The sequence below is a fragment of the Osmerus mordax genome, chromosome 15 (assembly GCF_038355195.1).
Source record: "Osmerus mordax isolate fOsmMor3 chromosome 15, fOsmMor3.pri, whole genome shotgun sequence".
NCBI lineage: Eukaryota > Metazoa > Chordata > Actinopteri > Osmeriformes > Osmeridae > Osmerus > Osmerus mordax.
This window is the reverse complement of record NC_090064.1, coordinates 14,863,030-14,878,116: the sequence shown is the minus strand read 5'-3', so window position 1 is coordinate 14,878,116 and position 15,087 is coordinate 14,863,030. Positions and strand designations below refer to the sequence as shown.

General features: G+C 46.3%; 3 protein-coding genes across 3 annotated transcripts; 1 reads left to right on the top strand and 2 right to left on the bottom strand.

The window, feature by feature from the left end:
* Window positions 1-3,403: 3,403 nt before the first annotated feature.
* On the bottom strand, window positions 3,404-4,429 carry gpr12 (G protein-coupled receptor 12). Its single transcript, XM_067252080.1, has one exon. It carries the CDS (start codon window positions 4,427-4,429, stop codon window positions 3,404-3,406), a length of 1,026 nt encoding a protein of 341 aa, XP_067108181.1.
* A 2,138-nt stretch (window positions 4,430-6,567) lies between these two features.
* On the bottom strand, window positions 6,568-11,586 carry usp12a (ubiquitin specific peptidase 12a). The gene is made up of 9 exons (XM_067251398.1): window positions 11,195-11,586; window positions 9,963-10,043; window positions 9,578-9,791; window positions 9,125-9,360; window positions 8,916-8,992; window positions 8,707-8,790; window positions 8,238-8,435; window positions 7,803-7,881; window positions 6,568-7,475 (listed from the first exon to the last, which is right to left on the bottom strand). Exons 1-9 carry the CDS (start codon window positions 11,240-11,242, stop codon window positions 7,374-7,376), a joined length of 1,119 nt encoding a protein of 372 aa, XP_067107499.1. The 5' UTR covers window positions 11,243-11,586; the 3' UTR covers window positions 6,568-7,373.
* A 223-nt stretch (window positions 11,587-11,809) lies between these two features.
* Window positions 11,810-13,820, top strand: rpl21 (ribosomal protein L21). Its single transcript, XM_067251399.1, has 6 exons — window positions 11,810-11,870; window positions 12,347-12,425; window positions 12,516-12,577; window positions 12,747-12,859; window positions 13,193-13,343; window positions 13,699-13,820. The coding sequence occupies exons 2-6, from the start codon at window positions 12,359-12,361 to the stop codon at window positions 13,786-13,788; spliced, it is 483 nt and encodes a 160-aa protein (XP_067107500.1). The 5' UTR covers window positions 11,810-11,870; window positions 12,347-12,358; the 3' UTR covers window positions 13,789-13,820.
* The last annotated feature ends 1,267 nt before the right edge of the window (window positions 13,821-15,087 follow it).

Here is a 15,087-nt window from a genome sequence, read left to right as displayed (position 1 = left end):
CAACATTGAGTAATAGATAATAAGTGTTCCATATCTATACAAGAGTGGTCCTTTTTTCTACTTGAGGATGTGAAGCCCTTATTATTATGCATTCAACCAAGAAAGCTCACCAAAGCTCTTTCAAAATGTTGTTGCTAACAACACTGTTGTAGCCTGTCGAATAGACTATTTCTCCATCAGAGTAGACCTAGTTCCACATGAATTTATCCAAAACTACTCTTCTCCCACATCTACAAGCTACGAGCTCGGCAAATAGTTCTCCCTGCCCTCTCATACAATTTTCGGCTGTAAAACTTCATCAGGTAGTGACGCTGGCTTTTTCCCTGGTGCACAGACAGAGTAAGCACTGTATTATTTAACAACCAATTTAAGTGGTCTTAGAATGTACATCAGGCAAACCTGCCGTGTCAATCCTGCCCTTGGCTAAATGTGGCATGTCAGGATTTAGGGTCGGTTCATCATGACTAAAAGACTTACACTTGGGTAGCACCATGCATGAGGTCATAATGACCCTCAACATTAGCATGCCATATCCACGGAATTAGATAAACCAAATAAACAATAGTCTTGAATACTACTATATTTAGGTGAGGCAATAGAATCCCAGATTAAATCTAGAATAGTTCAGGTAAAATTGTGCTGGGGCAGGGTTTAAAATCGATTGAACAAAACAAATTATTCATAGGGTAAATTACTCTCATGGACCAATAGTTAGGGAATAGAAGGGAGGGAAGAAAGACAATACTGACACATAGGTTTTGACATTTCAGCATGGCTTCATCTGCACTCCATCCAGTTTTGGCTTGAAGTGCTGGAATGCTCCGGGAAAGTCAATTGTGTGTTTAAATCCCTCGTCATCTAGTCCTACGAGCCAGAAGCTCTCAGTACACTGGGAAGACTGGAAGCCAAACCCCTAGAAGGTCACAGGGTCACACAGGAAGTCCTTCCTCAGATCTGTCCGGTGATAGACGTGCAGCTACTGATTACAAACAAACACACACACACACACACACACATGCACACACTCAGACACCTTGCAACTCATACTGCAGTACACACAAAGGTTGTCCTTATTCACATACTCACAGACACTTCAGAATACAACACTCAAAAACACTTCTTATGCTCACAAAGGCCAATGCAACGGAAAACCATTGTCAGATACTAGGAATGACTGAAGCCTGATCATAGAGAATACTTCTTGGAGGACAATGAGGCAGTGACATCATAGTGAATCATGATAACATGTAATAATGGCAATCAACAAAGTGATACAGTCCCTTGAATCCCATTTGGAAAGATCTTGGGGTCTATAGGTCCTAAAGATAGGAGTTTTTAGCTCTGAATGGTCATATGTAAGACGTTATTAGGCATCCTTGTGGGTGTGTCAGGAATATGGTTGTTGACGTATTTCATTTGCAGGAGGTGGTCATGTTGCCGGGGGGAACGGGGAGACAGTTATTGCTGTTTGAGTATTGCTTTCCATCAGATGGATAATAACTAGCGGCCAGGCTAGTTATTGCTGCTCACTGATATGATCTGGCAGAATGAGGGTGTCCTATGGACGAGCACAGATTCACTGGTCTGCATATCGCCTTCAATCCCCCAACACTGGACCCTGGGAGATGCTTCCCAGCAAAGATGAAGGGGTTCCTGTAGCTCAGGTTAACCAACACTTGTGATCTGGTAGTGTGGACATTTAAGAGTGTTGACTAGGATTAAGAGAGAAAACACCAGGCTTCCACATTCGAACTCTGGGGAGACAGGAGGTTCCTGATGCACTAGAGGTGAGATGAGGCAAGAAGGAAGTCAGAGTAGGAAGAAAGGAACATTTCACTGGCTGTCCCATCCAAACACACAGATATTACAAGCTGTAGCATCATAGGGCTGCGTCCTCCTGATCGTCCTGGGATACCCAGCTGTGTTCACATGGTTTGCTGAGTGGAGTGAGGTCGGGCAGGGTTCATCTAATAGGATACTTTGCAGCACATTGGTATCGCCATAGCAGTCACTCTGATTGGTTTAGCATCCATTGATGATTGTAGCTCAGATTGTTTTTTTTGCAAGAGATATGAGGTACAGAGAAGCTGATAATATGATGTGTGATCATGTATGTGAACTGTAGATAACAATAAACATTTAAAAATGAATGCAGAGCTGTGAAACAGAGTCCACTGCTTCATTACAAGTGTGCAGACAGGCAGACCATTGGATGATGGGGGTCATTTCAAGCCTCATGAGTGAAAAAAAACGGCCGAATGAAAATAGGCCCTACATTCAACTCCCAACGTTTTCCAAGCCAGTGGGCATGAGCACTTAGCTTGAGTCCTTTCATAATCCCTTACATTCAAGTGAACGCTAAACACGTGAGGCCTGGTTCATGCAATGACAAAAAGGGCGGAGGGGTGATAAAATAGCATTACATCATCACACATTGTAATAATCCAAAGGCATTAGAGGGGGGTTAATTGAACGCGTTTGGGGCATCGATCGGTGAATATCGGCAGGCTTATTTTCACCTTACACAACTGGCAAGGAAAACAGTATCATACATTCGCAAACGCTCCAGGGTAAGGGTTTTTAAAGCAAATTTTAAAATGAAGAGAGATGGTGGGGGGAGAATCTCGCTCCGGCTTGATTTCTTTCCTTCGTGTCTGTGGAGGACTCAAGGCGCGGATCAGAGAGCGTCCGAGCTATTTTTAGCTCTCTGTGGTTGTTTAGCTTTCCACGCACGTTCGGAGTGCAGCGAGACGCGATGCTCCAGCCTCAGCCGGCCTTCGTTGTGGAAATGGCTGCATCTTTGTTGGCCCCATCTCTCTTTTCTCTACCCATGCGACACATTAGCACAAACACGTGAGTTCTTAATCTGCTGTGCTCGTTTACGCACGCACGCACTGTGGCACATCTTTAATAGTCTAATAATAATAATCTCCTCACGTGTGAAGATAGAAAAGCTCACATCAACAAAAGCTATAGAATGCTAAAACCGTATACACATTCTATGTACAGCTGTTGCCTGCCAAGCGACGCATCCACTTGTCACAGCGCCATCGGCAGACCAGGGCGTGGCTCGGCCTAGACCAGCGGGGGCACGAGGGATGGAACACGTTGGGTGGCGGCTACGTATATTTCATAGGGGGAAGACACTGAGACACGTTGCCCGTTGTGGAGCATAAACAAATACTGCCAGCGCCATCCAGCCAGGCCATTGATAGACTTCACAGCTCTTGCAGTTGCCTGAGCTGTAATACTGTGGCTGAAACAAGCCCTCTACACGGAGCCATGCAAATGACCCCCCTACCCCTCCTCCTTCTCCTTCTGCTGCTGCTGCTGCTGCTTGAACAGGCCTCCCCACAGAGCAGTGTAGCAGCCAACACCCAGGGCACCTGCCTCCCCACCAGGGTCAGACATCACTGGGGGTCCGTGCCCGGTGGGCCACGCTGGCTGGCACACACCCGCAGCACACCAGCCACAGGGCCTTCTGGATCTCTTGGTTCCGGAAGGCATAGATGACGGGGTTGATGACGGAGTTGTAGGTGGCAGGCACCAGGGTGGCGTAGGTGTAGAGCGGCGGGTAGGTGTAGTCTGCGATGAGCGAGTACACCGTGAAGGGCATCCAGCAGGCGGCGAAGGTGCCCAGGATGATGGCCAGCGTGGACACGCCCTTCCTGGTGGTGACGTAGTGGGGCGTGGCCGCCAGGAAGTGGTGCTGCAGGGCGATCTGGTGGGCGTGACGCATGACGATCTTGCAGATCTGCACGTACAGCTGCAGCATGAGGCCGAACAGGAACAGGAAGGAGACGGAGAGCACCGCCACATTGTTCTTGGTCAGCGGTCTCACCACGCTACAGGTGGACTCCTCGTCCAGACAGTTGACCCCGGTGACGGGCAGCAGGCCCAGGCAGAGGGACAACCCCCACAGCAGCACCAGCATGGTGTAGGTGAACGCCGCCGTGCGCTCCGAGTTGTAGGTGAGAGCGTAGTACAGAGACAGGTAGCGGTCGATGGTGATGGCCAGCAGGCTGAAGACGGAGGCGGAGAAGGAGGCCACCACCAGGCCCACGGTGAGCAGCTGGGCCGAGTCGGACTGCAGCAGGTAGGCACAGGTGAAGTGAAGCACCAGCCCCAGCCCAGCCAGCAGGTCTGCCAAGGCCAGGCTGCCGATCAGCAGGAACATGGGCGCTCGCAGGGCAGAGTTCTGCCAGATCACCAGCACCACCAGGGCGTTCTCGCAGGCGATGAGCGTCCCCGAGGAGCACAGCACGATGTCCCAGGGGTTGACCAGGAGGGGGAGCTGGCTGGGGGGGAGGGAGTCTGCTGGTGAGAATGTCCCCATGGTTGTGTTTTCCAGTGGCCCCCCACCACTGCTAGCCCACCCCGTGGGGTCAGGGGTTAGCCAGCTGGGGGTGACTGGCGGCTCGTCACTCATTGTACCTCCCGTCTGAAAATAAATGTTAAGTGCAAACATTGTGATAAGGTACAAATTCATGCAAATTTCTGACTTCATGTGGTTCTGTTTTTAAAACAACAGTTCTCCAGAGAACTATTGGGGTAATCTCTGTTTAGGTTTTTTTCGTCTTCTACAGGTTTAAGTTTGGGAAACTAACCTTAACCCTGCACTATTTTGGAGGTTACAAATTGATTTACACCTATAACTGCTCCCGTTGTCTGGCATGGCACTCAACACAATGAGAGGTCAGCACAGTTTAAAACAAAAGGAGCAAGGTCTGAACTCTGTTTATCTAAGCCTGTGGAAAAACAAGAGGAAAAACGACAGAAACTACAGCTCTGCTCTCACAGGTTTCCAAGAGAAATAACACGCATCATGTCCTCAGCCTAAGAACAGACTTTATTCAAAATAGTCAGAGGCCGCCATCTGTGGCTACCCACATTCAATCGTATTTCAACTGGTGTCTCATGCTTGAGGCCTCAAAAACGGACTCATTTGAACAAGAGGATGTTGAAACAACATCCTGCGTGCATGTCAATGTCCTCATTTTAAAATACTTTTTTTTTTTTTTACAAAACCTAAAGCCTTGACTCAGATGTACCATCCTGAGAGAAACCCCCCACAGCCTTCTTGTGATGATTTGATGAATGCAGGTGTTATGGCACTAAGCCACAGATTGCCTGAGGATGGATATTAATAACCTCCTGCCGGTACCGGCCGGTAATATTTCACATCTTCAATGCACGCGCGACTGCTGTTTCTTGGACTCAACCTCTGTGCACGAAGACTATTGAATACAATAAACAGCTGTTTTGGGGTCTATGGTTGATTTCTGAATTTATATGTGATGATAGCCTATAAGAAAATTATATCACAAGAACAATCATTAAGATACAAAAAATCTAAAGAAGTACTTGATCAAAAAAAAAAGCTTTCTTTCTTTCAGTCCAGTCCATATTCACATTCAACCAACGTCACACTCAAAGAGGCATTTGCCTACCTTAAAACTGAGGTAAGACGCCCGTCTAGATGGAATGACAACCCTGTGTTATCATGTTCTTCTTAGTTTATGATGGCGGCAGGTGGGGCTCCAGGTGCCAGATTCAGCACCAGGGTGTTGCTTTTCTCTGAAGCGGTGATGGAACAAGAAAAGCAGAACGGTTTTTCCATTCAACAGAGCATCGCTTTGGACTGCGGCTGTGCAAGAAGAGGCAGCGAGGAGAGCAGCGGGAGGAGGTGATGGGGAGGGGGGTGGTGGTGGGGTGTGTGTGTGGGGGGGAGGGGGTGGGAGTGGGAGCGCTCGAGTCCCTAACGGGCCAGACTTGGAGACGGGCTGTATTGAACAACAACCCGTCTCGGAGGATAACAGCTCAATACCAATTCTCAACTGTCGACATGCTCTCAAGGGCGCAGACATTAGCCTATAGATGCATTGCGCGCGCGCGTGATATTGGGTACAGGTGCAAATCTATAAGCAAATATGAACTTGACCACACGTTATTGGCACTATATGGAGTCAGTGCTTTAGTTTTGTATTTTAGTTGTGTATTAAAACCGCCGTTGCAGTGATGCTGTTAGTTTTCACGTCTTTTTTCACCCTTGTCCCCTGAGACGCTCAGCTATTCTGGTCCAGTCTGTTCTATTAACAGTTACCATGATCTGTGTCACCCACATCCAGCCCCTTCCTCATCCCTCTTCTGTCCATCATCTTCAGTCGATACTCATATCTTTTTCTCAATGTACCAAAATGCTTTAACTTGCATGGCACGTTAATGAAAGGAAATTAAACTGCTGAATGTCACACACGCTGACTTAAAAACAATTGCCCACAGATGACAAAAACAAACGAAAAGCATGAAAAGTTCGATTTTTTTCAGTACCCGCTTTGCGGAAGCATTATATCTGAGTCTAAATGTAATTTAAAAATCACAATGCAGTAAGGTGTCGTTTCTGATTAACTCCACTGCGGGGCAATGTTGAGCGTGTATGAGTCATCGTCAGAACCCACACGCGCGAACGAGCACAAATGATAAAGACAATACTATTTTGTGTTTCCTTGTGAATCATCAGACTGTACATCTATGGTTTGACGACAACAAAAGACAAAATACAATGTGTTATATGCATCTGTTTATATTTATTTTTCTTTAAAACAGAAAAGGATTTCACAATAGGCTGTTTCGAGCAAACCCTCACATTAAACTTGCCAACATCTACAAAACGGTATCAAAAGTGCACCATAGTGTCAATACGTCTTCTCATCAGGTTCCAACATTTTCCTATGATAATATCTTTTTCTTGCAATATTTATACAAATACCATTCTGTACACTGTAGAAATACACAACCTGCAATGTTCTATACTCCACACACAGGCTCCCCCTCTCTACCCCCTCTCTCTCTATCCACAGTCCACTGGTCTGAGCCCCAGGTAGCATTGCAGAGTTACAGTGTGTGGGAGTGCAGACACCTGGTCAATAGTACAACATATGAATCGTTAAATACCCCCCCAGCCTCCCTCCCCTCCCCCCATGCTAAAACCAGAGCATCATTCACACAGCCTCTGTACAACCCTCTTTGTATATGTCTTTAAACTCTGACGACACCTTGACGCTGTCAACTCAACCTTGACACCCCTCTTCCCATCCTGCAGCCCCCTCTCCGGCCAGGGGGATGGATGCGGGAGGGGTTAGGGGCGGGGGCAGGCAGGTGGGTGGGGTGGGTGGTGTAGGGGTGCAGGTTTGGTCTGAGGGTGGGCTGCAGGGTCTCTTTCTTACGACAGGTCTGAATAACACCTGTGCAGGTATGACACCATAAGGGCTACGTGGACCATCCACCTCCCGCTGGGGTACAAAGCTTTTTTTTAAATATATTTTTATTTTTTTTCGTCTCCGCCTGCCCAACGGAGGCTCTCTCCTCCAGGTTCAGTCTCTGGACTGGTAGAAGAGGATGTATCCAGACTCTGAGTTCTTGGAGATCTCAGAGGTCAGCCCGTAGAACTCCTCTATGGCTTGAGCATCGATTTTCTACCGAGGGAGAAAGGTGACACCACTCAGCAGGGGGTCAGACATGGACATTGTACAAGGTCGTAGAGAAGAGGTAGAGGAACACACACTGGTGCACACAGTACATATATACTAACATCAGACACTCCTCCATCGTTTACCGTTTACGACAGACACAGCTGCACCAAGTAAGCCTTCAGAGACCTGGTGCTGGCAAGAATTCCTAGCAGTCATGTGGCTTTACACTGAACTAACAAACTTGTTATGGACTTAAGATGGATTTTTTTTTTGGTATTCATCTTTAATCTAGAAATAGAACATTAGGGAAACGGATTAACAGTAACTCACCTCTACGATGTCATCGTCAAACAGCAGCCAAAAGTCGTGACTCTTTACAATGGCGATGTAGTGCCCTCGGTTTGGACCGCTGCAGAGAGAGAGAGCGGCACTCAGTAAAACAGAATACTACTAAGTCTGTGGGCAACCTGAACCACCTTGACATTGAAATGTCATTCATTTGGATGAGAAAGAGTAAAAAGGCAGACAGTCTATTTGTGGTCATCTCTATATGGAGGCCAGTTAGACACCACATTGCGTTCACCTTCAGTGTCCTGCAATATCAGTGACAGCAAAAAGGAAAAAGAGACTCCTAAACTAATTCTGCCAATACCTTTTCAAATCATCAAATGACAACAATAACCGAAACCCACGACAACTGTTAAATAAATAAAAAAGCTTCAGATGTGTACTAGCCACAGTGTTAAAAAACAGCAATCCACCCACCTCCCACAGTGCACCACGACTGCGACAAGGTCGTACAGCCTCTCTGGATTGGTGGCGTCTCCGGAGGTGTTGAAGAGGCGGAGCTCTAGCGGGAAGACGACACGATAGGACAGTTTGGTGTAGCGCTGCAGCTGCTCCATGTACTTGAAGCGCTTGAGATGCAGGGCCAGGATCATAGGCAGCTTCTTCACTCTCATCCTAGCAGGGGACCAGGGGGACATTTTACATTTAGTCATTTAGCAGACGCTCTTATCCAGAGCTACTTACAGTAAGCACAGGGACATTTCCCCGGAGGCAAGTAGGGTGAAGTGCCATGCCCAGGGACACAACGTCAATGCACGGTCGGGAATTGAACCGGCAACCTTCTGATTGGTAGCCCGATTCCCTAACCGCTCAGCCATCTGGGTTAGAGCGGGTCAGACCGGCACAAGACATGGATAGTCTACCCAGATGCCTGGTGTCAACTGACCTTTTGTGAGCCTCCTGTTTGCTTCTACATTCTTCACAGTAGTACTTATACTCACTGCAGAGGGTCTCCGTGTTACTGAAACCTCTATAGCCAGGAGCAGAAATAATCAGACGAGAGTTCATTAGTTTTATGTTGAGCTCTGTGAGGATATTAGTATGCAGTGAGGGTGTTTGGAGGGTAACATCCTGACATGGTGTTGTTGTTGTTACCTAAGGCAGTGTGTGATAGAGGTGTTCTGTTCCACATCCACTGACAGGTCCAGAAAGTCCTCGTCTTTGCTGCTAATCTGACAGGGAGACAAGACCAAGAGTACATCTGGGAAATTCCAAAATAGACACGGTGCCATAAAAAAACAACAACACTTCCAGTAACTATAAATGGAGATAGCAGATGGAAACAGGCGGGGGGCGTGGCTTACTGTTTCGCAAGTGAGGCAACGCGTCTCATTGGTCAGCGTGCCTTGGAAGATCTCGTGGACCCAGGTTGGGGCGGGCGCGGCGTTGCTGTTGTTGTTCTGGGAGTCCAGCGTTCCGTTGGCAAGGCGACCGTTCTGCTTATCCTGCTTCCTCTCCTCCTGCAGCAGGTCAGCGATGGTGTTCAGCAGGTAGTTCAGGAACTCATGGGCATCCTGCTGCATGTAGTTATCAAACAGCTCTGCAGGGGGGGGTGGTGGCAGACAAGGGCGAGGTGTGGAGGAAGCGAGAATTATTTTGAGACGTCAAGTTTATTTGAGTCTATCACATCCTCTTACTTGGTAGTCTTGCTTCCTCCTTTCTGAAACCTGCACATCAGAAACCTAAGATGTTCCCCATAGCCATCCTCGGCCCTTGAACCACAACAAAAAACAACCTCCCTCTTTCCCCCCTCTCACCATTCTCCTTGCGTAGTCGTGTAATGAACTTCTTCGGAGGGATGACTCCCACCTTCCTCTTCTGGTTGGCAATGCTGTGAAACAGGTCCGCCAGGCAGGAGAGGAGGTTTTCCTTACGCCGCGGTTGGCTGCGGTACGCCAGGATCTTCTCCCGGAATGGACGGCAGAAGTACAGGGCTTGGAGCACCGAGTTACAGTAACAGGTGTTGCCAAACTAGATAAACAAAACACACACACGTAACCACGGGATCGATCACGAGACTCCATGGGGCCAAGACTCAGAGTGAGGTGGATTATTGCTGTGTGTATAATATTAACAAGCAAAAAAAAAAATTGGGTGAACTATAATCATACACTTTACTATTTTAATGCCATGTTTGCTTACATTGACCAATCCGAAGTAGTGCTCATTGACTGGAAACTGCTCTGAGCCAATCTCTTTCTCCAGAGCGGAGGCATTGGCGCCCTGGAATACAAGTAGTAATAAATGATTCCAAAACATGTTTCATCAACATCAAAAGTTCGTCCTTAACAACTATTATACAGTAACTTTTGTGCGTCTGCTAAATAAATAGATTTTAGTTTCCACACCCGTAGCGTACTATAATCTGAATCGGGCCTACTGCCCTGCCTTTTACTACCGGTAGGGAAGTTTATTCCACATTCACACATCAACGAAAGAAGCAAAGTCAAAACTACTTTGAGATAAAGAACTCTTGAGTTGGATGTCGCGATTAGCCCAACTACCTTAACCAACTACCCCAAACCCTAACCCTGGCTGGAAGGACTCGATAATCTACCTGCCAAGAGAGTTCCGCAGCTGGTCACGTACATTAGCTAGTCATTTTCTGCGCTTGTTAAAGGGTTGTGAATTCTATAAATAGCCAGCGTTTACGAGGTATTTAAGGTGGCTTGATTAATTGCAGAAATCGAAGACGTAATAACCAAATCACAGAAGCTAGCAACTCTGACCGAAAAGCCAGATAGCTAGCTTTGTGGTTTAAGGCTAACTTAGTCATCGTGATCTTGCAAGCCAGCTAGATCGTTTACCTGGAGAGAGGGGGATAGTGATACATTTGTTAAAAAATGTTTCACTTTCTTCCGTGGAGCCTGACACACACCACAAGCCGAGGGTTGGGATGAACTGAGTCTCTCAAATCGAACGACTCATTAAAAACATTGTTTATCTAGCTAGCTAGCTGAGTACTAGCCATCTACAAGCGGGGGCAGACGCGATTCTGCCAGGTGCAGAAAAGCCGCAGCAGAGCAATGCGGTGCGGTCAGTGGGTCAGTGCAGAATGAAGCATTAACGCTGTAATTGATCAAGTTCACAAATTAATCGCTGGTCATAGTACACTTAATATAGCACCAGGTTTGCATTTTTAAAAACGGGCCTAGTATGACAACTGCAAACGTTTGCTTACAACGTGAGGCAAAAAACAAGAGTGTCATCAGAGTGGGCGCGAGCAAGGGAAAACTGACTGCCTTGCTTGGCTAGCAACAGAGAGCACGATTTTGACAACGTTCTATGTCACCCAGGCTAATAATAATACATCAGCGAGTGTCTTATAACCCTAGGGTCAGTTTACAATTTGTAAGAAAATGTCATCTACTCACCATGGTACAAAAAGAGGCAAATTTGGAAACTGTCATTAGGATTTCCATTCGCCCAGCGCCATCTTCCACCCAATCACCGCGCGGAGACGAGGAGGACTCCCTCGTGAGTGCTCTGCTGGATTTGACGATAGAAGCTCCCCTTGGTCTTAGCGCCGTGCAAGAAATGCTTTATTCGACTCCAATGTATGTAGTGTGTACCATCGTACAAACTACATAATCCTAGGAACAAAATGTAATGTTTGGCATAGTCCACGTTATATTACAAAGAAATGGATGTGACACAGAACTACATACGTAGTTACCGTCTACAAAACAAATTGTCCCTCCGCCCCGTCACTTTGATTATTAATGCCAGCACTAGAACTTCCCAGGTAGGCTAATTCTACACGACTGATTTGCGCAACAGCTGAGACATTCTTGACGTCGTCAACAAACCAAAGAAAAAAACTGTACAAAATTAAGCAGTTGATATCTGATTCGAGACCAGCGTATCTGGTCCCCGTTCCGTGCACTGCGCGTCATGATACAATTCGAAACAGACCTTAGATCTCTGTTTTCTATTTCAGCATTTTGCTCAGGCGATCTGAACGTACTCCTAAAATGTATTTCAGAACACGACTTCCTGCCTTTCCAATCTCTCTTTCCGCCGTACCCGCCATCTTGAAAGCGAACGGGGGTAAGATGTGCTCCGCCTTTTAAAGTAATTTAGACGTTAAATTTAATTCTAATTGCACAGCAAGTTGTTGTTATAAGCTTTTTAAATGCAATTTACACCAGTGTAGTGAAACTGGTCTTCGTAGTACGTCGCAATGTAACACAATTACATGAAAATCGAGTGGGGAGAGTAGCGTGGCGTACCATGTGGGCCCAGCCAATGTAAGAAAGCCAGTACGGTAGTCAGCGATGGCTGTATAGTTAGCTAGCTCAATGCATAATCCAACTCGAAATGATCAGTTAGCAGTGGCCATTCACACGGCGAACGTTATTGTGATATTCAGGACTGTAATTGTTCGCTTGTGTGTTTGGTAACGACTGGCTATTCGAAGCCGTCGTTGTGCAAATAACCGGCTTTTTCTAATGCTTGCCCATTGTCGGTAGTCGCCTGTTTTACAAGAATCGGTAGTCTGACCCAAGTCAACATTTCTTTCTCAGTATTAAGGCATCATGACGAACACCAGAGGCAAGAGGAGGGGGACGAGGTACATGTTCAGCAGGCAATTCCGCAAGCATGGTGAGTGTTGCATCCTAAAATACTGATCATTACATCTGATACTGGCATGTCAAAAAAGACGGAGATTTTTACACTGTCCTCTGTCTTCAGGCCCAATTCCGCTGTCCACGTACATGCGCATTTACAGGAAGGGTGATATTGTCGATATCAAGGTATGAGCATGTTTAAATGTCGGTTTTGAATGTTGAGTTTTTTTTTAAGCCATCCTATTTAACTTAGTTTATGCGTGGCCATTGGCATTGTCAGATTGTATTGCTCCTGTACAAGTCAAATGTCAGCCTTGTTGATTCTGAGTGTCTTAACTGCTTTTCATTTCTCCAGGGAACAGGAACGATCCAGAAAGGAATGCCCCATAAGTGTTACCATGGCAAGACAGGCAGGGTCTACAATGTAACCCAACATGCTGTGGGCATCATTGTAAACAAGCAGGTTAAGTAAGTACAATGGAACCAGGGGAGGGAAGATAAATATACTTTTACTTCAACATTAGTTAGGTTGACAACATTTAATTTAAACAAGGAACATGCCTAAGAACCCCATCTTCACTTTGCCACCAGGGCGTTTCTGTGTCTGAAGTGGTCATTCATATGGGGGACAAAATCCCTCCTTAGACACCCCTGTTTTACACCTGGTTAGGTGCCTGGGTTGTTCACAAGGAGACAAATCACTTAAAGCTTTGACTGCTACACATTGTCCTCCATCAGATGTTTTGGAGAGAGCCCTGTTTGTTTACCCTAACTCACCATCACTGCTCGTTCTGTGTTCAGGGGCAAGATCCTGGCCAAGAGGATCAATGTGCGCATTGAGCATGTGAAGCACTCTAAGAGCAGGGACAGCTTCCTGCAGCGTGTCAAGGAGAACGAGAAGAGGAAGATGGAGGCCAAGCAGGCGGGAACTTGGGTTGAGCTGAAACGCCAGGTATGTGAACAGAGGGACTGTTTTCCACACACGACTTGTTTCAGCCTCCCAAATATAAAAGTTGGTTCCATGTCCCCTGCATTCGAACATGATTGAGTTGTGGAGATGGAAGGGGAAGAATTTATTCAAGGGAAGAAAGATTAATTTGATTAGTATTGCAGTTTGGGGCCCAGGGACCACATTGGTTCAACTCTTGTGGCTAGGAAAGATGTGTACACAGCTCTCAAATCAAAATGCTAATTCAATGATTCGGGCATTCCATACTAGTGTCGTAGTTAACGTTTTCATGGAAATGCCACGGTCGTCTTCTATTGATTGTTGAATGGAAGAGCTCATGTCTGTGTTCCTCCCCCAGCCTGAGGCTCCCCGTGACGCCCACTTCGTCAGCACCAAGAACAACGAGCCCCAGCTCCTGGAGCCCATCCCCTACGAGTTCATGGCCTAGATACGCTGACCAAATAAAACTGTTTATACACACCTGGTCTGAATCCATGTGCCCTTCTCTTCTTGTGTCTTTGGTTGTGGTGCTGGGTGAACTAGCTGTACGTGCTGTTGCTCAGTGATGATTATCCTCCTTTGATCACGAAAGTGATGTGAAATTAAATGCACATTCTATTTCACCGGCGATCTGAGAGCAACCAGCACAACTGCTGAGAAGTTCAAAGCACCCCACATATACCTTTTCATTTAATATTTTAATTGATTATGGCTATCATAGTTTTATGAATGAACTGGAGGAAAGTGCCAGGATAAGTGCCATGCTCTGTTTAGCAGTGGCTCATACATCAGTAGTGACTCACTTCTACCATGACAGACCCTCTTATCTCAGTGATGAGCTAGATTTGCCCTTTATCTAGTTATGAAGGTTACACTGCCTACTCAATACTGTGAATCATGAGAGTAATACAATTCACAGATTGTTTTACCTTTGTGGCAGAATTGCTGTTATGTTGCTTTGACAGCAGGGGGCAGTGTGTAGTAAGATATAGCGCATCCCCAACAAAACTAGTTCAGGGAAACCTGACTTGGTGTAAAGCTGGTTAAACTCAGACACAAGCAGAACGTGAACAGTGCTTAGGGATCTGTTAAGAATAATTCGATAAATATCCCCCTTTGTTTCATCAAGTACAAATGACAGCATTGTTGCTGCTTGCCTTCTGCCTACAGTGTTGCCTTATTTGTTACCTTTGGATCAGGGGCGTAGCCAGAATAATCTTTTTGGGTAAGCCTAGAAAAATATGGATAAGCAGATTTTCATTTTTTTTTTTACTTATTTACTTTGTGATGTTCACTCGGTGCATAATTTTTCGGAGATATTTTCGTTTTTGGGTAGGCCTTAGAACAAATTGGGTAGTCCTGTGCCTACCCATGGCTACGCCCCTGCTTTGGATAGTGGGACTTTTGTCTTAAGCAATGTCTTGTGGTAGGTCCAGCAATAGGTGGGTATGCTCTGAGCAGGCAGTGTGTGTGTCGTAGGGACCACCCCTGTCCTATCTTGACGTGTGCTGTTTAATCAGTGGAGGCTGAATGGCTGACTGGGTATCTGACAAATATGTTATCTCATCCCTCTTCGGTACTTTACTCAATATTTACTCTAATTAGGACCAGTTTGCAGAGATAGGAGCAGCAGCTGGGGAGAGTGAGAGGAGAGACGGTGTGTACTGAATCTCTGCACGGATGACAGTGACAAGCTTGAGGAGAGAGAAACAACGTCATTTAGATGGAATATTTCAGAAAATTAATG